Raw genomic sequence first — 25,142 nt, 5'->3', positions numbered from 1 at the left:
GCAGATTACATCTTCAAGTGATTTTTTTTTGTTTTTTTAAAGCAGAGGTCTATTCCCCTTCTTTACTATTTTGCTATCATTTGTGCTTTCAGCACATTTTGCAATTTGCCTTGTTGCCCAGAGTGCTTTGGAAGATACTGAGTAGTCTGCCCTAATACTGACCCTTGTGATATTCACCTACTATTTTTTGTCAAATGGGTTTTGAGCACTTGATAATTAGTCTTCTAGTCTGTCAGTTCAGCAATTTCTCAACTCATTTTAACGGTCTGATCATGCATCCCATACTTCCTCAACTCACAAACAAGATCATTGCGTCACAATTTAGATAAGTCAGCCTTAGTCAAAGCTCTTTGAAGTGTTTAAGAGACAGGTGATATTTGCATAATATTTGAATGCTTTGTATTAATGTACTATTTCTTGTGTCTCTGGTTTGGTTTTGTTAGTTTTGGGGTTTTTTTTAATGTCTGAGAACGATTTACAGAATTCAGTTTGCCTTCTGTGAGCTACTGGACCCTGAAACCTGGGCTGCTGAACAGGCAAAGAGATGTTGTTTCTTCCTTGGAAGCAGCTGAGCCCTGGGAAAAGCAGGCCTCCAGAGCAGGAAATAGCAGGGGAGGAGAAAGGTGAAGAGGAAGAAACCTGTAGTGCAACAGAGTTTTGGTAAGACAGAAGCACAAGCTACAGAGACACTGGAAAGGGACTTCCCAGGGAATCAGAGAACACGTTGAGTTTCCTGCAGTGCCGGAAGCCACTGGTGGAAAGCCCCCCACAGGGTAGCCCTTCTATCTCTGAGGATGCAGCAGACAGGGATAAATTAGCTTCCAGCTCTATTTCATTTCTATTTTCTATTTTTACAGAGAGGCTTCTGTATTTTAACATGTTCAGATTCCAGTCTTCAGTCACAGGTAACTGCATCGTGTGCTATGTCAGCAAGAGCAGAGCCAGCAGCTGAAGGAGGTGATTTATTTTATTTACTGGTGAAGCAACATCTGGGATAGCATGTCCTGTTTTGGTCTTCTGTACACACAAAAAAAGATATAAACAAGCTGGAGAGGGGCTCTAAAGGGGAGTATATATAATGAGGAGAGCCTGTGTGTAGGTCTGGGTTTGTTCAGCCTAAAAAAGAAGAATATGACTCTGGAGGAACCTAATTGTTCTCTGTTGCTGAGTGAGTGTAGTGAACAGACAGCCAGACATTTCTTGCACATGCACCATGAAAGGAGAGAAGGCAGTAAATAAAGCCAGTCAGAATTTCCCACCTCAAAATTTACAAGGAAAAAACCAGTTTTCACAGTGGGTAAGTACTGCATCAAGCTGCTAAAGGATGCTGAGGAACCTCCGTCATTGGAAGATTTTCTTGGAAGTTAACTGAACAGGGCCCTAAGCAATCTGATTGTACCTTGAAGCTCTCTGTTCCTTGAGTAGGAGATTACACCAGATGTCCAGAGGTCTCTTCTAAGGTAGATTATTCTGCTGGCCTATAAAACAGGTTTGCAAGGCAGTTTATTTGAGTATCCTGGAAAGTAATGTGGATTTAGGTACATGTCTGTTCTTTTGTTCTTGGACTTTTGAAGATCATTCAGAAAAGTCAGTCATTTCTTTGTGCTGTGTTTCTCTTAGGATTTTGTAAAGCATTTTATCCTTCCATGTGAAGACTGACATCTGAAGAAAACTGATTTACTGAGTCTGGTGTCAACCTTTTGTCTGATCGGCAAATGTGGAGTTTCCTTGTGTATAACGTGCCATAGGTGGAGTGTGGGTAGTTGCAGGCCTCTTAAAATCCTACTTTTATTTGGACATATTCCTGGCCCTTCTGTGCATTGTTGTTACTACAGATCAGAAGTTCTCGTACTTTCTGTTCCTTCCTGCATGACTGGAAGTAGTGGAAATTAGATCAACTTTCTAACACCAGCCTTATCTTTCTTGCATTGATTAAATTTAATTTTTTTCCCCATAGTGGCCAAATACACTGTGATAAAGTTCTTACTTTCTGACAACCTCTACTAAAGGAAGCTGTCTCTGGACTAAGATCTTGCCAGAGTGGTTCTGGTGTATTTGTGTGTGGTTGTGGTATTTCAGACCAATTCTTAACCTAGTTTGTGCTCTCTGGACTGAGCATGCCTGGAATGCCTCTTCCACTTCAATTTTGTTCCAAGATATCCAATTTGCACATTCAGCCTGATCACTGGTGTGGAACAAAGTGTGATAGGTGAGGGTTGTCAGGAGGCTTGCTTTAAAAGCACAATCCTGGTCTGAACTAAATGCAAATATAGTTGCATCTATAAAATTCTGTTGCATATGTGAAATGTATGGTAGTTGAGATTTTTCTTACCTGCTTGTGGAGACTTAAAACTTATTCCTGGGGGCATATATAGCATGAGCCTAAATCATGTAAACTCAAACATTTTAAAAGAAAAATAGATTTTTGATAATGAGTGATTACCACATTACCATGGGTTGTATTCTGATCTTCACACATCTGTGTTGTGAAAGCTACTGAATGGCCATCTGCAAATGTGTTGTGCTAGGGTGTGCTTAGTTGAATTTCAGATGTGAAGAGAGAGAATAAAGAGCAGAGGGAACAGAAGGGCAAGTAATGAGAGAAGGGAACAAAATGTTAAATGTAGGGTTTGGTTCATTCCTTAAATTATAGTGTGAAATGCTAAATATATGGAAAGTCATGCCTGATGAACTTGATGATGGTCTATGGTGAAGTGATAACCTCAATGGATGAGGGCAGAGCAGCAGATACTCTTTATCCTGACTTTAGGTCTCTTGGCACTGTCCCCTGTACCATCCCCATGCACAAACTACTGAAGTAGTTACTAGATGAGTAGACAGTGAGGAGGACTGAAAAGTGGCTCAGCTGCTGAGATAAAAGGGTTGAGATCAGCAGCACAAGATCCATCTGGAGGTCAGACATTGGTGGTGTGTCCCTGGGGTTGCAGCTAGAGCCGGTGCTGTGCGTAAGCATCTCCTGTAGAAGAGTGAAAAAGCTGAATCCAGACTCTTCTTGGTTTTCAGTGAAAAGAAATACACCAGACACAAACTGAAAAAAAAGGAAGATTAGTTTAAACATTAGAAAAGTTTGCTATAAAACCTTCTTTTTATGGTAAGGTGGTCAAGTGTTAGCACAGTTTGCCTAGGCACACTGTGGACTCAGTCTTTGGAAATACTCAAATCCTGACTGGGCATGACCCTGAGCAACCAGCTCTGGTTTGACCCTGCACTGAGCAGGGTGCTGGACTAAATGTTCTCCAGCCTTGCCCTTCAGCTGCAGCTATTCCCTGATTCTTACTTACCTTCCTTCCCTTATAAAAACGTCTTTATGCAACACATCCCTATAAAAGCTCTGTATAAAGCAAAATTTTCTTGGTACATTCAGGAGTGTTGATGTGCTGGTATCAAACTACTCCTGGTTCCTGTTTGACCTCTCATTGCAGACCACTTAACTTAAAATGATCAATTGCTCATACTGATTTAGCACTCCTTTGAATCATTTTATCACAGAGTTTATTACACAAATTTGGGCACTTTTTTGACTGGCACTTGTTGAAGTTTTTACTCAAAATCAAACTCTGTGGAAGTAAAATAGCTTCTAGTATGTTCTTAGTTTAGGTTACAAGCCCCTGTTAGATCTGGATTTGAGACTGCATTCTCAGTTTACTAATAGATATAACCCACTGTTGTTTGTGCTTCATTGGCTCTTTTGGTAGGAATCTTTTTAACTTCTCTTGGATCATTTTTTTTTTTATTCCTGACTTGAGTCATCAGCACAAAAGCTGGAGTTGATTCAGCTTCTCAGTTCTTACCTGGCTGCTTAAATCCAGTTGGCCTGGTTTAATATTCACATAATGTAATGTCCACGTAAGTGTAATGTTCACTTACGTGTGCTTTGCTGGCAATGTAAAAACTTGAATGACTTCAACCAAACTCTTGTTCCTTTTCTGATGCTTTTTTTGTTCTCTTCTGCTGAGTATGCTGCAAATACCTCTGCCCTGGTTCCAGGTGGCAGCCCCAGACAATTTTACTGTGCTCAGCAAACTTCAAGAACTGTTCTTTCCCTGGTTCCGTGGCTGCAGGAATGTAATGACCGGCGCAGCCTCTGAGCTGAGCTGACCATGCACTTGGATATCATGACTCCCACACTTTCTCCCAGGCTATTCCATTATTCAGCATCGCTGTTAAGCGTCTTCCCTGTGAATCATTGTGCCCATGATTCTGATGTATTGGAAGATGTAAAATGGTGTGAGATAGCAATGTGCTCAGGATTCTTTTTTCCCCTCTCCAACGTGATCGCTCTTACGTATTCATGCTGATGTTTTACATTTCCGTTTCAAATTTATCGCCTTCTTTGCTCTGCATTTATTCCCTCCCACACTTTAAAATCCTTCAAATCACTCCTGTCTTTTTCTTTCCCACAGCAGTGCCAATCATCTTGTCCTGTTAACATTCCCACAGACATCTTGGAGCTTGTTCTTCAATGGCAAGAGTTATTTATTTCCCATACCTCTGTCACCTTTATTCTCTCTCTCGCTCTCTCTTTAAACTGTGCTGAGGTGTTGTGAAGTGACATAATCACTTGTCTTTCTTTACCTGGTGCTGAACCTGGGAATGCAATGGCTTTTTCCAAATGCTAATTATGTTACCTTACCCAGGTTGTTGGTCCTGGTCAGCTTTTGGTCCCCATCTTGATCTTTCATGCTTTGAAGACTTTGATCCATTGGCAGATTTGTGAGTGCTGACCTGCTGCATGAGTTGTCATGGGTCACGCGTGGGTTGTCATGAATATGACAGATAAAATTGCTGCTAATAATACAATTCAATAGGAGATATTCACAGCCTTCCCACACATTGGTACTTCCGCTGCTGACACTGAGGGAGTGTTCTCTTCTTCTGCACTTTGTTCTGCACCAATCTTGCCTTCTCTGCATTAGCAATATTCTGTTTGAAATTATTTATTATATGTGATCCCCCATTCATTTATTTGAAATAAACCATACTAGACAAAAATCTATTAAAGATTCTCTTCAAAAAGAGTCCAACTGTAAACTATCGCTGCTTTATTTTAGCATTCAGGTAATGGATTGCAGTAATCTCTTTCAAACATCTTCCAAACATCTTCCAAATATCTGTTGAATTTGCACAGGCTTGTGTTTGCCTACCACATTTCTGCCTGTATTTAAGAAAGCTGTATTTATGTTTGTCTAGTCATGGAGTTTTATGAGTTGGTGACACAACCCCAGATGATGAAATTTAAAGATTGTCCTAATACCTTGCTTTTGATTTGTGTGAAATTTTCAGATTTTTTTATCAACATTTGGAAACAATACACTAAACCAAGAAAGCACTCAAATAATGAGATCTCAAGAGTAATTTAAGAGACAAGATTGAATGGTTAGAAAACTTTATTCTGCAAAAACAGGATATAGAGAGAATATAGGATTCTCTTTTTCTAGTTCAGCCACTTTGAGTGGCTTTCCAGATTGCAGCAGATTCTGTACATTGATAAATGGAGGTCTGAGATAGTGGAAAGAAAGAAGCTTGGGTTTGCTTCTCTGTTATCTGCAATTTTGAAGACTGAAATCTCTGTCTGGGATCTGTTTGTTCTTTCCTTTGAATATAAAACTGCACGGACTTCAGGTCAATTTTATTTATGTAAGTTCTGCAGTGTTCTGTTACTTAACAAATTCATGTTGTAAATACCAGTGACTCTGGCTTCCCATTCACCAAAGGAAGTAATACTTCATACAAAGAAGTATTCTTTGACAAATGTTTGACAGTATTTGTCAGACAAAGCAAAATCTGCACAACTGAATTCTCCATGATTATTACATATAAAGAATTCTGGACAGAAAATTACTGCATATTTAAAAAAATATTCTGTTGCTTGCAGCATGAAGCTGCCCTGTGGATTATACAATCACTGTTTGAGAATAATGACTTTTAAAGAATAGAAAAAATACCTCGGGGTTATTTTTTTGCCTTTTAAAATTTTACTTTGAAAAAATATTCCTTTCATCACCTTTTTCTCTAGAAGTACTTCTAAAATAGTTCTTAACCTGTAATTCTGCCTACATTTTAGGGACAGAGGAAATGCTGTTGGTTTTGAGCATTAAGCTTGCATAAATATTTTACTTCAGAAAAAGTATATTTTGTATGGTAGTAAATAATCCAGCAAAAATAATTATTTTGTGTTTATCTTGATAAACGGATTAATTTAATTAGCAAATTGAAATACAGCAGTTGTAACTGGGGAATGGCTCAAAGGCATTAGAGGAAAAGTCAAAGATGTGGGCCATTAAAATTTAAATATTAATCTTTAGACTTAAATTGATATTTTAAAAAATCCTAGCAGTGCCTTGAAGATTCTTCATGGCACAATTTTGTACTTGGTAACTACTCTGTCTTCCATAAAAGCTTTGGTAATCTTTGTGCTTTCAAAATGCCCCATCCCTGAAAATAGCCAAGGTCAGATTTGACAGATTGCTCATTGCAGCGGGATTGGACGAGATGACCTTTAAAGGTCCCTTCTATGATCCAGTGATATTTAGTAGCTTTTGAACATTTATTTTACAGCTTTGTAGCTAACTCTACCTGTAAGTGGATGTTTATATAGAAAGCTGTCTGTCATCCACCTTTCCTTTGTACCTTTACAGAAACAAGGCAGCAAGCTGGGGCTGTCTCTAGGGATGCCAGAATATGTGTCTTTATCAGCGAGTGTGGTTGCAGTCCCTGGGTTTGTGGTGCTGCCAGGGTGGGCTCAGTTTAAGCCCCTGTGGCTTCACAGTGCCCCTGGTCCGTGACCACCGCGCTTTCTTGGCTTGTAGCCTTGGCAGACTGGTGGGAGTCTGCTGGTGCTTAGCAAGGGGCTTTTTATGTGCAAATTTTATATATTCTGTCCATCACTACAGTGAATGTAATGCCTTGAAGGCTTCAGTGGGCTTCTCTTAGTACAGTCTAATATATAGCAGACTGCCCTGAGACAATCTGTAACTTGATACAGGAATTGTTTTATTGGGAAATTGGTTGTTTTTAAAATCTGATCACTGTATATGGCCTGGTCCATGTCCCTTCAGAAATTTGGCTGTCTTGTTGGTGTATGTAAAATACTTTGTAAATGGCAACCAGGCATTGCCATCAGATTTTAAGGTTTACAAGGACATTGACAGAACAGGAAATAGTAACTCTCAGTTGCTCTCTCCAAAAGATAAGATACTATTCTTTGTTCAAGCTGTATTTCTTATCTTCAAGGAATGTTTCTTGGTCCATGACTGTCTTCAGTTGCCTCCATGTGTCAAAGAAAAACAAACATGCTTGAGGCACACTGAGATTCATTCCTAGTCTAAATTACTGCATCAGCTGCAGGGTTTATCCTTGCCATGAGAAGGGGTTGCTATCACTGGATATCATCCAATGTTAGAACTCTCTTTAGCACTCTTTTAAGTGCATTTTTAAAGAGCTGTAACCTTACTGTGTTACACACATTTTGGAGCATGAATTTCTTCTTATTCAAGTCAATGAAACCAGGGCTGTGGAATGAAACAGAGCAGTTCCAAGTGATCCTTTGAGAGAGCAGGTGCTACAGCCAAGGTGCCTCTTGCTATGTGTTGTAATATCTGAGCCTAAATATAGCTGTGTGGCCTGAGGAAATTGTAACATAGTTGGTGGGGTGTCAAGTGAACCGAAGCAGGACCTGTCCATCTCAAGTTGAAGGATGAATATGAAGTTCTGACTGTAAAATCTCATTTATGACTAAAATGCATAGATCCTACTTTAAAAAATCATAATAAATTGCAAATTAATACTTAAATATTTTTCGTATTTTCAACAGTGAGGAAACAATCAGCTTTCTACAGTAAGCTCTGGTGGCTGCAAGGAAAAAGAAAGCATTGAAAGCACCTTACATCAAAGGGCACAAGGTAGAGAGGACTGGAGTTTTTTAGTCAGACACTTTTTCCCCCTTAACTGAGATACTGTGCACTGTATAAAAAATTAGTCTTTTGGATTAATGGTTGAAATTTTTGAGTGTTCCACCGCCAGCACTCTCCATTCATAGATTATTTGCATTGTTCTAATTTAAGTGACTAAAGAGGAAATTAAGTGGTCTATAGCTATGTGATAAGCTTTTAATTGGAGTTGTATCCATAACTTCTGTGAATTGATTCATGTAACCAGAATAGAATATTACTGTGAAATCATGTTAATAGATTGCAAAAATAATTAGAAAATTAAAGTTAAATCACCAATAAATATTAGCAGATAATTTGATGAGCTTACTTGTGAAGAAATACACATAACTAAATATGCATTGCTTGGTGATGAGGTGAAGGCAGCTGTGATAAGGTTGTGAGCAAAACTCAGGGTGAAATTAACTGGGGCACAAGTGGTCATGATTAGGAATGCAGAACTGAGTAGCAGGTAAAGTCATTGTGTACTAACAGAATTTCAACCACTGGTTTTGTTAAAGACTCCCTTCTTTTGGTTGTTTAAATCTGTCTTGGACAAAGTGATGGTTGGACAGGGCTGCAGAGAACAACTCACATCAGATTATCGGGTCTGTGTGTCTGGACATGCACAAGTCAGAGGCAGTTGCTGTGGGACTGAAGTTATGACTTCATAAAAGTTTTACTTTACAATTTCTGAGATAAAGTGATTACATATTTTTTTGACCTTTGCAATTGGAATCTTTTAATATAGTTTTTGAAGGGAAAAAAAATTTCAACAGGTCCTTTAGGCTCTAGAAAGTATATTTAATTGTTAAAGCGTGGCTGAGTGGAGGCAACTAAAAGATCATAAACATGGCCAGCAATACTTGCACATATGTGGACTGTTGCATGCTACTGGGTCTCAAAACTAAGCTCAGAATCTTCCTGGCAGACATAGTCACCTGGAGTAACTGGAGGTGTGGTTTAGGAATCAGTTCCAGTTCCCAAATGTGTGTAACCACTTAATGTGAAATCTACAAAAAAAAATGAACCAGTATATTCCCAAAGCTAAACAAGTTCATAAGCTGGGTTTGTGAAGGTGTGAAGCAACCAGAAAATTATAAGAAGCTATAGAAGAATAAAAAAGTGGAGGATGAGAAAGTCTTGTTTTCAAGAAAACAAGAAGCTTCACAGAACTTCATAGAAAGAGTTAAGTTTTGACATGGGCTTCTGATTAAAACTGAATTACTTAAAGTAAAACAAAACAAAAAAAAAAACAAACCCAAACAACTAAACAAAAAGTAAAACCTATTGTAAAGTAACAGCTGGACTTCCTGTAGGTTGTATGCAATATTTGAGTTCTCCCCTTCTGCCTTTGGCTTTCCTCAACTTTTCCTTTTCTTCTTTCCTATCAAAAGTAGAATGAGTTGGAATTTTTGTGTGGAAATGTTTTACTGCTGGAAGATGCTTTGGTTTGGGGAGTATCATGCATTTGGGTTCATTGTTTGAAGCTCCATATTTCAGAAGGAAGCTGACTGTTTAAATATAGATCAGCTGCTTTGAAATAAGATCAATTTTCTGTCACTCACTTGTACTTTAATGTATTTGCTATTTAATTACTGTCAATTTAATACTGACAATGCAGTGTCAAGCTCTTTTATTAGAGAGTGGGCCAACATATAGAATAACTAAATGGTTTGGAAGTGTTTTAAATATTCACTTTCTGAAACCATACTGATACCTCATATATGAAATGCCTGTATTCTGCTAATTCTGCTTCAATTTTTTAATTATTTTATTTTTGTTTATGTCCCTTTAGAGCTGTATCACACTTCATAAGAAATATGGAGATACTGCATAAACGGAGAGTTCAGAACATAGGAGTGGAACTGGTTCTGGTCCTTTTCTGGGCTGGGTCAATGGAAGACTTTCTTGAATTCTAGTTAGGAAAAAGAAAAAAGTCTGGGATTTAGGAAAAGGGGGAAAATAAATCTGATCTGTCTTCAAATAAACAGGCTCTTAAATGGCCCATCATGGTCTCTATTCTGTTTGTGAAATCATGAAATCAGTCTTGTAAGGATAAACTAGGATAAATCCATTTTATAAATACATTACAAGTGCACTGATATCTCAGAATTACTCAGATTTCTTTTTCTTTTTTTTTTTTTTCTGGTCATCATGTTCATGCTCTAGGGGAAAAAACCCTTTCTTAACAGTATTATTTCACTTTAGACCCATTGGAATCTTTACATATGACTTTTAGGTCTCATCGTATCTAATCTCTATCTATCTTTCTAACGTAAATAAAAAATAATAGCAGAGGATTTAACAGAATAGACAACAGTGTCATCTGTAATGAAGACAAGAAGTAATATTTCTATATGGCAAATTTTAAGTATCAACACCTTTTTTTTTTGTCTGCAGTTTAATCTGGGGATTAACAGAAGAGACTATTTGTTTTAAAGTGTTGCAGCAAAATAAATCCCACCCTATAATACCAGGATAAAATAGCAATTATGTAAGAAATCTATTATTCATTGCTTCATTTTTTTGCTGTCTGACTGCATGCTGTTTGACAGTGGACTTTTTTCTCTCCTTTTTTTTTTTTCTTTTTTTTTTTTTTCCCTTTGAACTGGGCTGCTTTTGCTGGCTTGGCAGTAAATGCTGTTTTCTCTCAGCACAGCCATTAAATCTCTCACCTGCATGTCCTGTGCAGAGCTGCATTTGAGAGATAAGGTTGGTCTCTCTCACAGCAGTGAGCATTTGTATTCCAGGCTCTTCTTTCAAGGGCATTTTGCTGTGATGAAGCGTCTGAAATGACAAGGAAAACATACAGGCATGTTAAATACCCTTGCTAGTCTGAGACGAGTAAATGGAAATGATTTAAAAATACATTTTGAAGCTGTTAACAGAGCTCGTGGATAACTGCAAATCACAGTTTTAGGCAGGAGCATTACAGACTTATTCCAACTGGCATCATCTGTTAAATAACAAATAGTAATGGAGAGTCCTTGTACTGCCCAGCTTACACTTAAAATCTAAATAAAACACAAAGCTCTGAGCTGTTCTGAATGTGTGTTCTGCATGCTCTTCATCCAAGGTCACAAAGGTAGTTCTTGTGAAGAACTGAATCCATTTCTTTAGTGTCTTATTCCTGTGACAGCCCCTGAGTACCTCCGACTTCCCACTGGGAACTGAGGGAGTGCTTGGGATTTCAGTTTCCTGCAGCTGTCAGAGCTCTGGCCTGGCATCCTCTGTGTGTGTGAATCTTGTACAGAATCCTTATAGGACCTGGTTTTAATTTTGTTTTCAAGTACTGCAAGAATAAATATATGTAAGGACTTCACCTGTTTTGTAGTCTTCAGTCATTATCACTTTTATAAAATTAAAGACAGCATAAAAATCTGTTTTACATGTGCTCATCAATATTGAATGCATTGACAGAGCAACTATCAGCATTCCTATTTTGCTGTTGGAGGCACAGTGATAACTTTATGTGTAGTATTCAGTTTAAGATTAGCACATAAATTACAGCATCAGTTTATACATATGTGCTAGATGCTTATGTTTCTGTTGTAGTTGCAAGAAATCTATTAGCAGTCAGAGGCTGGAGAGACATTCAGCCCATCCTAAACTACACAGCAAGTGATTGATCAGTAAAATCCCACTCTAATAGGCCACGGAGTGCATTGAACAGGGAGTGTATTGAGCAGTTGCCCAAATAATAAGTGCTAATTTAAATATCTTAGAGAACCTCTTGGGGCCTCTGGCTGTTGGTTCAGAGGAGAGGAATCTTCCAGAGGTCCTTGATCATGTCTGTCAAGCCTGTATGTGTGTCTTGGATATCCTTAGGCAACTCCCATTGCCTTAGCTATCCATGCTGGAGCCATGAAATTAATTCCCAAATCTGTTGCTTATACTGGCAATGTGTATCCCAGCATGTGGGGATCTATGTTTAGTTCTCTTAATTTGAAACCTATGCAATTTATCAATGATCCTGTGTAGCTAGGCTGCAAAGAAATTCAGCTTACACTGCAGGGTTATGATTTTCTTCTGTTGCCAAGGATTCATGTGTGTGTTATGTATTCTGTAGGTGGTCGTGGGTTCACCAGACGAATCAAGGATGTCCTGACTACTGAACTGCAGCAGTTCATTTTGCCAGAGAGAGGGGTTTGCATTTTGGGACCATAACAGTTGTTTTCCTGTGTGGATCTGGCACAGAAAAGGATTTGTAACCATTCTGAGTTGACAGAAGACACACGCACAGATTTCCACCCCCTCACACCTCCCTGAATTTACTTGGAAGCGAAGGACTATGAATGGTACAGCCACGTTAAAATAATTGAGCAGCTCTGACTCACAGTTGCAGCTTGTGTGTAGCTAAATGAGACAGCAGAGTGATGCTGCCTGACTGACACAGTTGTTTATGCAGTCACTGAAGTATTCTCCCATCATGTGCAGGCCTTTGAGTTGTTTGGTATTACCTTTATTAAGGAGGGAGAAATCCTTCATAATGCTGATGACTTGTTTTATTTTCTTGGATACCCTCAGATTCCAAGAGTTAGAAGCGTGACTAACAGAAAGTTATTGCCTACAAAAAAGCAAAACATTACTTAAAATACAGCAAAGCTGCCTTTCCTAAAAGCAAAGCCAGCCAACGCATTTTTTAAGATTAAAATTTGGTACATGTATGAGGAATTTACTGATTTAGGATTGTTCTAAGTTTAATGAAACTTTTCTTGTCTGGTCAGAATTCTGTGTCTTTAAAAATCTTCATAGGAATGATTATTAATTATGAGAAGGGGTGAATTGAAGTCCTTTTTTTTGTCACAATTGATGCCAGTTTGGGATTTGTAGAAACTTTAGAGGGGTCAGACTCATCATGGGAAAATCAGTGGGTTTGTAGTTGTTGGATAGTTCAGTGTTCCTTATTTACTGCAAATGATAGTTAAATGTTCTATTTAAAATCTGTATTTCCAAGCAGTTGATGGCCATTCTGTTTGTGGTGTGCTCCTCTGGCTGGACTTGACTGGTGCTTCCATTCTTTTGGGGGCAGTTGACCTTAGCACAAGCCCATGCTCACTGTCATGAGGAAAAAAAATATTTTCTTGCTATGGGTGAGCTGAACCCTGCCCAGTCTTCAGTGTTCTATTTTCTTCATGTCCTTGTAAAACACCTTTTAACTCCTAACCAAAGGAGTCAACTTTGCTCCTGAAGAATGTTTGTGGTTGGCCTTTCTTTTCTTCTGCTGCAGACAAAGAAATTGGAAGAACTGTCTTATTTTTCTGGATTATTTTTTCCAGGGCTGTCTCTTACATTTCTAAATTTTTATGAGGCCTTGAAAGTACTTATATTTATAATTCCATTAAAAATGAGATTATATTTGTAAATGTATGTTCCTACTGACATGTAGGAGCATGGTTTAAATGCTGTTTACTTGTGCAGTAGGCTGAATGAGATCAATAGAGATGCACATCATTAAAAGCACTTCAGTCATCCATAATGTGAATCCATTCCCAGTGATCCATTCAGCCCTCAAAGGGTCATTGATGGAGGCCTCTTTTTTATTTTTCTGGATTTGTTCATTGACTTAGTAAGGTTTGCACCTGCAAGCAGGGCTGCTACAGAAAGAACCCCTCTAGTACCAGTGATAGCAACCACAAGCTTCATCCAGAGGGGAAGAAAGTCAGGCTCTGAATTTAGCTGCTGGTTTTGGTTACCACTTGGTTGTTACTGTGAGGTCCAGAGCCACTGAAGTTTCCCTAAGGCTAAATCAGTTTGCTTGCAAAAGAAGGGTCAAGATTTTGTAGCAGTTGTTTTAATGACTTGAGAGTTGAGCTTGCAAGTCTTAAATCTGTGGTGTTGCTTATATGTGTTAAGCTGAGACACAGCTGGAACTACAGAAGAAAAACACCTCCACACACAGGAGTAAAGGCTGTGTTGTCCTAGGAGCTGTACAGATTGAGAAAGCAAGATTCCTGGCTGGAATGACATGGCTTTCATTTTCCTTTTGGATGAGGAAATGAAAATATAGAAGTTGATGAAAATATAAGACCTGATCATCAAGTCTTAATCATCAGTCTCGTGATGCTCTGGGGTTACTGTGGTGCTTGTGAATGAACAATAACCTGGAATATTGCTCTGAGTTCTAGAACCTGTCTGATGCCTGTGCATGTAACTGTGAAAACTTGATATTTTCATGCTCAGCCTGATTTTACAAATGAGCCTCAACTGCTCCTAAATTCAGCCCCTGAGACATTCGCACATAGCGAGTAGTGCCCCTTGAATTCCATGCACGGCTGTTACTATGGGGAAACATTGAAACAAATTAAGACTGTTGTGCTTGTAAGAAGTTACTTTGAACAGTAACTTCTGAGTTACTGTTCAAAACTCTCCACTTTCTGTTCTCAGAATTTATGGTCATGGCCTTAAATTCCATATAAAATCGGTGAGGGATGTCAGTAGAGTTACATACTGGTACCAGTTTGTGATCTGCAGAACCTACTGAATGAGTATCAGTACAATGCTGAAGTCCAGGTCTACCTGTATCAATTTCTATTTATTGAATATAATACTTTAAAATATGCATGAAACATGGCTTAATTTTTTCTTGGGAGCTTGGTGAACTGAATTTAGCAAGACCATCTAGAGACAAAGTTAGGGAATTTTTTGAAAGAAATTTAAATACTTTTTCTTTAAATTTGGGTGAACAGCAAATCTCCTGAACTGGAGAAATAAGTCAGTATTAACCAATTGTAAAGCATTCAATAATAAATTTTTCATTAACATTAGGTGAGACTATTAAGAATTGTGGAGTGCCCTGAAAAAAAGCATTCACATAGGAATATGTCTTGATTTCAAATGAGAAGTGAGCAGTAACAAATAGAATATGACATATATTGAAAGATACTAGTTGGAGTACTCAAAAGCTTTGTAGAGTTCTTCTGTTAGATAATCTTTGTTTTCAGGAGGCAAAACTGAGTAGGTTATCTTTGTAAAGAGATCCCTAAAATACTCTAGTGAGCTAGAGTGGTTTTTTAAGGGGAAAAATTAAGTTATGCTTTGGAATAAACAAGAAGAAGCAAGAAATGAAAATAACAGATCTCAGTAAGGTTTCCTTAGTCAGATGGAGTGGAAATGTTTCAGTGATTCACTTTTGAAAGGAGATGAACAGTGGAAGTACAGGAATCATCATGAAGCGGAACAGGTCATTTTGCACATCAGGTGCCAGTTTTCATAAGATTAAAGCTGTTGAAATTGATAGGTGACAGTTTTTAAAGAAGAAGAAAGGAAAAAAATAATTCCAGAACTATCCTGTGTAGCTCTATAATGTAAGATCTTATTTTCCATCACTCCTGTGAGACCACACTCAGGCCAGGAATCACTCTGACTCTGGATACCTTTATGGACCTTAGAGACCATCATGGTCTGATTCTTGATCATATCCTTTGCCAAATGCCTGTTTTGTTTTCATCCTGATGGTCCATCACTGTTAAAACTTTCATAAGACTCAGACATACAACTCATCTTTGCTTTCAGTGTTTCCTTCCAGCTCTTTGATAGCACTTACTGGCTTCTCACTTTTCTGAGGCCATGATTTTTCCATTGCTGTCTGCCTACAACTTCAATCAGGCCTTTACAGCTTTTTTTCTCTGTTACCATGTACATATTATATTCAAATATACGAATGAAAGGTCCTATAAACATTTACAAAAATATTAACTTCAAATTCTTTCTAAAAAGTGGTTTCCTGTGGTTTATGAAAAATCTTGACAGTGATTAAGTGACCAGTGCACAAAGCAATTGATGATCATGACAAACAATATTGATTCATTTTCTGCCTTCTGCTGCCCTATCCATTTCTGTTGGTCTGTATAGTCTGGGTTTGTAAAATATTTAGTGCTGGGATATGTTTTTGTCCTGGCTGTGGATCTTAGTTTGTGATTACTGCTGGGAAGGTTGCTAAAAATGCACATTGAAAAGTGGGAAAATTATTTAATAGAACTTGGAAAAAAATTCTCTGGTAAGAGAGATTGGCTTATCTGTCTCAGCATCTAATGTCACGGCCCTCTCACAGTAAAGAATTTCCTCCTAAACCTAATGTTAGTATAATTAGGAGTTTATCTGTGAGTGGAGGTAAGCAGACTAGTCTTTTACACTGAGCCATGAGATGCTCCTAGGTTCATACCAGTAGTTAAATATTTAATGTTTCTTATTAATCTAATGTATCCATAAGTGCCAATTTTAAACTTACAACAATTAATAGTAATTTATGGATCACAGAAATGAAACAGTAGAGGAAAAATAATGGTGCCAGTCTGGAATGAAGATCACTTTGGAAGTCCCAGACATGTAGATATTTTACTTCTATCATTAAAAAAATTATAAAACTTGCAAAGAATAAATAGATCACATCACTGAGTCAGCAGGTGTAAAGCATCTTCACTTCTGCTTGTTTCTTTTGTTGAACACAGTTATATTTGTGAGGGGTTAACCCTTAGGATGGATGGTGTAAAGGTTGCCTAGTGTGAAGTCCTAATTTCAAGGAAATTTTCATGTTCTGTTCTTTGAAGGGGTATTGACTTCCAAATCACACACAGACATGCCTCTGATCTTCCTGGGGATGAGTCACAGTGCAACGTGGATGCAAAGCACTGGCATCAAATTTGCAGCGTGTTGATCACTGCTGATGACAGGACGAGATGTTCTCTAATCCCATGTGTGGGGTTATAGAGGGTGCTTTATTAAAAAACAGGACTTAGAACTATTAAAAGCAGAGTGCTGAGATTTTGTTGATTTGAGGGGTTTTTTATTAGTGCTCTGCTGTAGATTTTAAAGTATAATAAAGTAACAAATGTTACCTTGAGCTTAGTGGCTTTAAATGGTGGGTTACTTTCCACTCGGAGTGGAGCTTTCATTGTCAGGCGATCGCTTTTCTTTTTTTTTGCGACCATAAGCACTCAGCTGAAACAACAGCTATGACTCAGTTGACAGTGAACGCTGCTTGAATTGATTTAGTCCGAGTTCAGATTTAGCACATAATCATGTTCAATTTGATCCACTGTGCTGCCTAGAGATAAAAGGGTTGAAAAAATAGATTTAGCTTATGTCAGTCTTTGTGGTGATGTCATTGCCATGAGAGATGGAATAGCGCTGTTACTATGCTGTGCCTGCTCAGTTGGTGGGTGTACGGGGGACAGGCAACCAGCAACTCACTTTAAGTGCACAGAGCTCGTGTTGGAGGCTTGCAGGCATTGCCAGCGCTGAAACTGAATCTTGGACTGTTCAATTGCAGTACTGAAGATTTTTTTTTTCATTGTTTTGTTGTTTTTTTCCGTCGTTTGTGACTCTGAGCTTGCCTAACTCTGTGTTCAAAGGCGGGGGATGCCAGCCCGTAGCATGGACTGTGATGTTTCCACTCTGGTTGCCTGTGGGGTTGATGTGGAGGTTTTTGCCAGCCAAGAGGTTAAGGTATGCGCCTGCAATCCTTTTGTTGCTTGTCAGAAAAGCCTTTGGGAGCAATAGGCATTTGAATGTAGCAATTGAAAATAAGAGGGCAGATGAGATTCTGCTGCGGTGGTAAAAGACACGCAGTTAAAAAAACCTGTTATTTAGGGGAGAGAAATATGGGAAAGGAAATGTGTCTGCTTTTTACTGTGTTTTGATAAGCTGAAAGAATAGCCTAGTGTTTACTCTTTAATGATATAAGAAATGGGTTATATAACTGACATCTGTGCATATGCATTTTTCATATTCATAAAAAATCTTTCATTGTGTTAATTTTGTCAAGTTAATTTTAGTCCAATGTCACTTTTTAGATCAGCCTTACCATAAATGTTACTTATTGATGTTGATAACCTTCAGATATCTTTACTCAGTTGAACAGTAGCTGTTTCTTTTCTTCGCATTCAAATCAAATATGCAAGCATAAATTCTTTGTGAAGGGTTGAAAGTTTATAGTAAGTGTCTTTGTGCATCTGCAGTGTAACAGAACACAAAAAGTTATGCATCTTGCGTATCATATGCCTACCTGAAAAACAATGCTTAAACCTAAGGCTTGATATGCAGGGCTCATAGTCTCTTAATTAGACAACTGCTGTAGAAAAGTCATTGTGTGTAATTGCTTACTGTTGAAATAAATTAATTTTTTCATTTATTCTCATATTACTGCAAGAAAATCACTGCAAAGTAAGTTTGAAAGAGGAATTCTAAGTATGTTTTTCACAGATCAGCTGAAGGAGCTCATAGATATAATAGAGTGATATTCAGCAGTTTATAAAGGACAAAGGTACAGACAAAATTAGTTTCTAATCTGATGGTTCTTAGTATTGAAAGACTGGAACCAGGTAAGAAGGATTTACAAATTGGAGGTCAAATTTTGAACCTCTGTTCTGTTTGGTTCTGAGTCAAACATTGAAGCCACTGGAAATAGAACTATTTTGTTTTGCAAGAGGTTCTGATGATTTTTATTTCCCTGTTAGTTTGTTGCTCCTTGAGATAATTTATACTTTATACAGATGCTTTTGTGTTGGCACCAAGAGCTTCTTAATTTAAGAAGCTTTTTTCCTAACAGTTAACAGTGAATTTAGAGATGAAAAAGTGAGTAATTCATAGGAATGATTCAGGTGAGGAGTCTTGCCTGCATTGGGACATGTTTCTTGTATTATTTTGAAGTAGTAAAATGTTTATCTGCTCTCTTCTCTTCTCTTCTCTTCTCGAGTATTTTCTTTTAACGTGTAGGATTTACACCTGCATTGATATGATCTTGTATCTCGGTCTTTTGGTGTCTGGTCCATGTTTGATGTAAGACCATGCAAGAAATTAGTGAGCTTCTTGTATCCTCATGCTATTCATATGTCAGTAGCAATGCAAAAGCAAAATTTTGACTAATGTATTTCAGCAGAAAGCATTCCACTGACATGGGTAAGACTTAGATTAGCCTGATTTAAGCTGCAACATCTATAAAGTGTGGGCCAGGAATATGAGATAAGAGAACAAAAGGGTTACAGAGACATTACAGGAATTGTAACCCTTTTGTGTTACTTGGACTTTCTGTACCTTTTTTGCTTTGGTTAAAGCTGCCCTGTTTTGCTTTTTTCCTCTCTTATGTTTGAATTAAAATGTTGATTGCAAAGACTTTGGGTATATTTACAGTGGGGACTGCACTGCAGACTGCACTGCAGCTTAGAAATGCAAAGTCTACTTTGAAGTTGCCTGACTTAGAGGGTGTGAGCAGTGTGTGCTCTGTGACCCACAGCTCACTGCAGGCTCCTTTCCACTGGCCCGTCCCCAAACTCTGTTGTGGAGGCTGTGGCCAGCTCTGTGCTCATTCTCGAGCTCCCAGTGCAGCAGCCTGCAGTGTGGGCATCCTCTCTGTGAAAGTTTCACTGCTGCTAATAATTTAAAGCTGGAGATACCTACTGCTCTTTCCTCACTTCCAGGAGAATTGCAGGGAAAAAAACATTAGGGCTTTATTTTTTGTATGCCAAAGGGCTCATTTCAAAGTGAGGTTTTTTGATGACATTATGGTCACAGCAAAGAAAAGTTTATGTTGACTTTGATAGGATGGAACAAGTCTAGGGTTAAAAAGGAAGGAGGCTGTTTCTGAGAAGAGATGGGTGTGGAAGTTGAAGGGCAAAAGCAAGTGCAGAATTCCTGTCTTCTTCACCTATTCTGTGAGTATCCCTCTGCCCAACCCTTTTGTGGGTCATCCTGAAGGCACAGGTAGCATTGACAACTGAAGTCCAGGCTACTGTCCCTTCTCTGATAAAAGGTTTTATTGCAGGGAACCTTCTCCCTGTGTGAAAAGAATGTTCCCTCAGGGGTAGAACAGATATGGAAGATCTTAGAATACGTGGTGGTTGGTGAGATGCACTAAGATGAGCTGTTAGTCCTGTAGAATAGTTCTCTGACGTCAGCACGGGTTGTGTTCAGGGTTTAGGATATGCTTACAGCATATCTCACTTTTGTTTCAGTTTAGGTTTAGAAATAACACGTGGCTTGGGAGGGGGATGCTTATGTTACTGAGCCATTGTTCTCCCATGAGGTTTGGGACAAGGATGCTGATGTTACTGAGCCATTGTTCTCCCATGAGGTTTGGGAGAAGGATGCTGGCAACACGGAGCCGTTGCTCTGCACTTTGCAGCACGTGTTGACTGCAGCTGCAGGTTGAGGGTGTGAGGAGCCTGCCAGGACTGCAGTAGCAGATCTTGGTGTGTTAAGGTTCTGGAGCAGCAGTTCCCACAGCAGGTGGCAATGGGGACTCCTGGAAGTTGCCACTTCTCAGGATCATCAGTCACTCAGAGCTGGGGCATTCTTATGTAAAGCTGGCTTTGGGCACAGGACTTGGAGCAGAGGGATCTCTCCAGCTTATTGCTGCTTTTCCACCTCTGGAGACCTTATTTTGTAGGCATTATGCCCTTAGCATCTGGCAGTCAGGCTTGGAAACACTCTGTTTCCATTTGGTCCTTGGAACAGGGGAGCAGTTATTTAGTACTGAAGGCAAAGCTTTTTAGTTGCTGCAATTGGAGCTGTTCATCCTTTCAATGTACAGAGGCTTATATGGGTACCTTGGCTGTGGCAGCTGGCCACCAGCACTGACACCATGGGTTTGGCACCCATTAACTCATCCAACAAGCCCTTCACCTCTGATCACATGCTGCTTTGAGTTGTCTTTCTAATCCAAAAATTGGGTCAGGCTAATCAACATGCTACTGACTGTAGATCAGGAACTAGAAGAGTTGAGAAGGCATCCAGAGAAATCACGAAGTGCAGTTCTTCTTTGAAGTTTACCTGGATAATTAAGATTCTTTCAGTGCCTCTAGATGATAATTTCATGTAATGATCTTTATTATATAAATAATTAGTTAATGAATATCTTGTTTATTTCTAATAGAGAAATTCCAGACATAACCAAAACAGTGGAAGATAATTTAAACTTCTATTTCTTATTTTAAGAAATGTGGTTTTATATGATTAATTCTACATATTCTCTCCTCACTTTTGTTCACACAGACCATTCCACTCAGAAACAAGGTAGAATTGGTGCAACTTGGCACTGCTGTAATAGAGAAGAAATACTAATGGTCCAGATGGATCACATTCTGAAGACAGTAATGTAATGTGGATGGGACTGTTATCTTAACACAGGGGGAAAAAAACCTAATGTGTACACGAGCCAGGCAGCAAAGGGAAATGGAAATAGTTTCACTGTTTGGACTGTTGCTTTGGAGGATTAATCCTCATTGGAGCAGGTTCTCTGTCAATTTGTAAACTCATTACTCAGTTCAGATGCTCCCTGCTAATGAGAGTTGTTTGGGATGGATGGGTTGGAGGTTCAGTCACTATCCTGCCTTTGAGAGGTTTAGCAGTCTAAGCTTCTGAGGTCTAAAGGGCAAAAGCACACTAGATGCTTGTGGTTTTTGCTCTCCAATTCTCCACTTGTCTAAGTGGCTCATTCACAAAGATGTTCTGAGGTTTAAAGTTTAAGTGCTCTAGGGTCAGAGTCAAGTGAAGAAAACTGGAGAAAGGGGGAGAAGTGTTTCTGCCCCTCTGGATGGTGCCAGCTGTCCAGTGGCAGGAAGCATGACTTGCTGGGAGAGTTTCTGGGTTTCTGTCTTTACATCCTTCTCCTCAGCCATGTGAGCTCGATCCGTGGGAAGAGTCTGTTGCACAGTCATAAGACTTCACAGACGGGCTATAAGGAGGAAGCCAAACAACAGTATGACTGCCAAAAATACCCTGATGGCTAGAAAGGCCTGCTCTATATCTTCTCTTGGTATTTTCTGTAGTTGGTGCTTCTTTCTAATTGCAGATAAGGTTGAGTCTGTGAAATCTGCACGACCCAAGAGTTTTGCTAGAGAAATAGAAGTGCATGTCTTTTGATCTCTGTTTACTGTGTTCATCTTGAGCAAGTAATGGAGAGGAGCTTACCAAATGCTGTAGTGCTGTTTCCAGGACACTGACCCTGCTCTTGGCTTCAGGATCAGCACAGAAAGACTCTGACAGCAAAGCTGGGGCTTGTGCAGCCAGTGCTGTTGCACACTGAGGTGCTCCCAGTGGCAGTCACAGGTTGGGCTTTGCCTCTGTCCTTCTAACACCCTTCTGTGAAGGCAGCTGGACTCTTTAGGGAAGTTCCCAAATAAATGATAGACTGGTAAATCTTCTAAAGGTCATAATATGCTCATTAGACTGATCTTCACTTATTTGCAGTTGCTTTTCCCTTGCCTCAGAAGAAGGGGGTGCTGCTGTTTCACCAGAGGAACACTGGAGAGATGGTGATTTTCTTAAGTAGATTTGAAGAATTAATCCATGCAGCTATAGATTAACATCCTTGTAATATGGATACAAGTATGGTACTGGTTTTTCATTAAATAATTACTTAAATTCAAATTTTTAGAATAAAATTAAATTTCTAAGAAGAACCTAGAGGGAGATAAAGTACCCAAGCTCTTTCTCTTCTTCTCAAAAAAAAAAAAAATAAATATCAGGGACACATTATTTTCAGATCTGTTCTAGTCCAGTCTCATTTTCCTCTGAAGGTGCTGTATATGTGCCCTCTTCTGTCTCAAATTTTACTGATGCTGTTTGCTACCTCTTAGCATGACTAAGATATGATACTGAGCAGCATTGCAGGTTCTGAGGCAGAGGTCTGCACCAACCTTCTGTGTATCTTTAGTAGTTTTTAAGTAATCTATAGTAATTTTTTTTTTCAATCTTTTATGTATCTTTAGTAATTTTTTAGTAATTTATGGTAATTTTTTTTTTAGCTTATAGACTATGTACATGCTTTGTGGTTGGAGAGGTCTTCCTTTGAGATTTTCTAGGGGTGATTCTGCCAGAGACCTTAAATAATCTACTCATTTTTGATCATTCGAGTGCTAAACAGCCTGTTTGCTTTGGAAGATGCTGCCTAATCATATGCTAGAGTGCAAACAACCGTGACAGTGTGGTCTTGAGCAGAGAATTCTTCCTTGGCAAAAAGGCACTGAGGAAATTGTACCACAGTTTGTCAAACACTTGACTAACACACAGGCTGCCAAGGGCCAGAAATGGGCCAAGCAAATCCTCCAGTCAGTGGCCACTTGCTGGAACACTCTGTGTTTTCCATGCACATGTTTATAGTGGTGTCAGCATTGTGTGCATGAGCTTTTCCTAAAGATTTCCCCCAGTAATATGATTTTCAATAAGCATCTTCTCCTTCTAAAGGCCAACAGAATTAAAATTTCCCCCAGGGGAGACTTCTCCCCTTTCTTTTCCTTATTGGCAATGCCTCTAAAAAGTGCGTGCAGCCATCGAGTTTTGGCTCCAGCCTGTGTTTTCCATCTTGGATTCCAGTTGATTTCTGCTTTGTCCGTGTCCATTCCTGGAAGCACAGACTGCCTTCTCACAACATCAGTGTCCTTGTGATGCCTTTAATTGTCCCCATATGGAATTTCTGTTGGTGCTAAATCAAGGAAGAAGCCTTTGGTTGTAGCAGTTGTGATGGAGCAAACATCCCAGCTGTCCTTGCAGAGTGGGAAAACAGCTGGATGGGTCTGTGTAGAGCTGGATGGCAGCAGCATCTCCATGGCATCTTCTCTTCTGTACACCTGGAGTTGCTGGAAAACCTCAAAGTGATGTTATAGGTAAAAAGTTCCAAGTGTTCTCATTTGCAGATGGAAAACTAAGGAACCAGGAAGTATGTTCTCTGGTAAGGAAACTGTATTTGACAGGCAGATCTGGGGTAATTAATAATTCTTGCTTTTATTAATCATGTTCTGTAGATGTTCAGTCTCAAATGTCCTTGAGCTCTAGGCATTTTCTGGAGACCAAGGAGTTTGATGAGTTAGTAGCTGATATTGGTTGGTTTTTGTGGTTTGTTTTTGTTGGGGTGTGTTTGTTGTTTGTTTTTAATTAACTTGCTGCTTTTCAGAATCCGCATTAGATTCTGGCAGACAGAAAGACTGACTTACAGAATGGCTTCATATTTGTCAGAAGCATGGAAGAGCCTCCAGTTTTCAGCACCAGGTAGTTCCACCTGTTGAAATAATAGTCCATTAGTTGAGAAACCCAATGAACCTGCTGAGCTCCGAGCAGTAGCACCAGGCAGCTGTACTGGGGAATTTCTGCAGCTCAATTTGTCACTTGCAGAAGAATTTCTCTGCTTCATCTGTTGCAGTGAGGGATGTATTTGCCATTAAAAGGTGGAGGCTTCCAGAGAGCTGAATCATGCAACAGGGCTTCTGCACAGTCAGAGAGAAGCCACTTTACTGAGATCTCACTTGTCCTTTTATTCATGTAGGTCAGATGTGCTGGTGTGAGGCAGATGAACAAATAATGGTAAAAATCCTGCTAATCCTCTCAATAAAAGAAGTTACATCTATGGAGGAGATAAGAAGATGATTGTTTTGTTTGCTGTACAAATTTTACTCAAACATTACCATCCTCAAGTTTCATCATCCTTTGCTGTGTATCCTCATGCCCAGTGACAAGGTTCGTTCAGTTTTGGCTACCTGTCCACATTTCTTAGAGAAAATCAATAACTAAACCACTAAGAATAAAAACTTCTGAATTGTCTGAATAATTACACCTATACTGGGAAATTTGTTTTAACCACAAAACAAATTTTGGTTGTGGTGGGGATGGGGTAGTGTATATTTTGTTTTGTTTGGAGGATTATTGTTTTATTTCCTACTGCTGATACAAAAACAAAACCTACCTACAAAAAGTAACCTACCAGCAGAAATGGCCTTTCTCCCTCAAAGAAGAACATTTTTTTTTTAAGAGAAGCAAATATCTCTAAAGGGCAGATCATAGGTGGAACTGCTCTGAGCTGAGGGAGGAAGAAATCAGTTGGTTATTCAAAATGTGGTGGAAATGAGGAAGGGGAGCGTGGGAATTGGCAGGAGGGAAGTCACTCTGATGAAGTGCCTCTGTTGGGAAAGGGTGAGGTGGGGAAACCTCCAGTGGAGGCTGGGGCAGGTGGTGGCAGGACTGCTGTCTGGGGGGGTGACAGCAGCGGGGGTCGGGATGGAAGGAGAGCTCATGAAAACAACAGTAATAATGGAAGACCAAGGTGAGAACAGATGACTTTGACTTCTTGTGCTGTAGTGGAATGGTTTAAGGACAGAAGATGATACAAGATGCTGGAAAAACCCATTGATAATCTAAAATAAGGAGGTTTTGTGACAAAGCTTTCATCAAGCCGGTGTTAAGCATCATTGAAACCTTAGT

General features: G+C 39.1%; 1 protein-coding gene and 1 long non-coding RNA gene across 4 annotated transcripts in view; one reads left to right on the top strand and one right to left on the bottom strand.

Annotated features, from left to right (window-relative positions):
* Positions 1-25,142, top strand: part of RCAN2 (regulator of calcineurin 2) — an 83,941-nt gene that overhangs the window by 24,213 nt on the left and 34,586 nt on the right. Inside the window, exon 1 of one of the 3 annotated variants that reach the window (XM_023924270.2) lies at positions 16,950-17,399. The exons of the other annotated variants lie outside the window; for them this stretch is intronic. Coding sequence (XP_023780038.1) covers positions 17,313-17,399 — 87 coding nt within the window. The 5' untranslated portion in view covers positions 16,950-17,312. Of the gene's footprint in view, positions 1-16,949; positions 17,400-25,142 lie in introns of those variants that run through there. 3 annotated transcript variants of the gene reach the window in all.
* Positions 9,706-10,702, bottom strand: LOC147654572 (uncharacterized). The gene is made up of 2 exons (XR_015282686.1): positions 10,628-10,702; positions 9,706-9,867 (listed from the first exon to the last, which is right to left on the bottom strand). It is a non-coding gene; the product is annotated as an uncharacterized LOC147654572 (long non-coding RNA).

This window comes from Cyanistes caeruleus, chromosome 2, assembly GCF_971803275.1.
Source record: "Cyanistes caeruleus chromosome 2, bCyaCae1.hap1.1, whole genome shotgun sequence".
NCBI lineage: Eukaryota > Metazoa > Chordata > Aves > Passeriformes > Paridae > Cyanistes > Cyanistes caeruleus.
The sequence above is the reverse complement of the archived record's forward strand: the minus strand, read 5'-3'. Positions and strand labels throughout refer to the sequence as shown.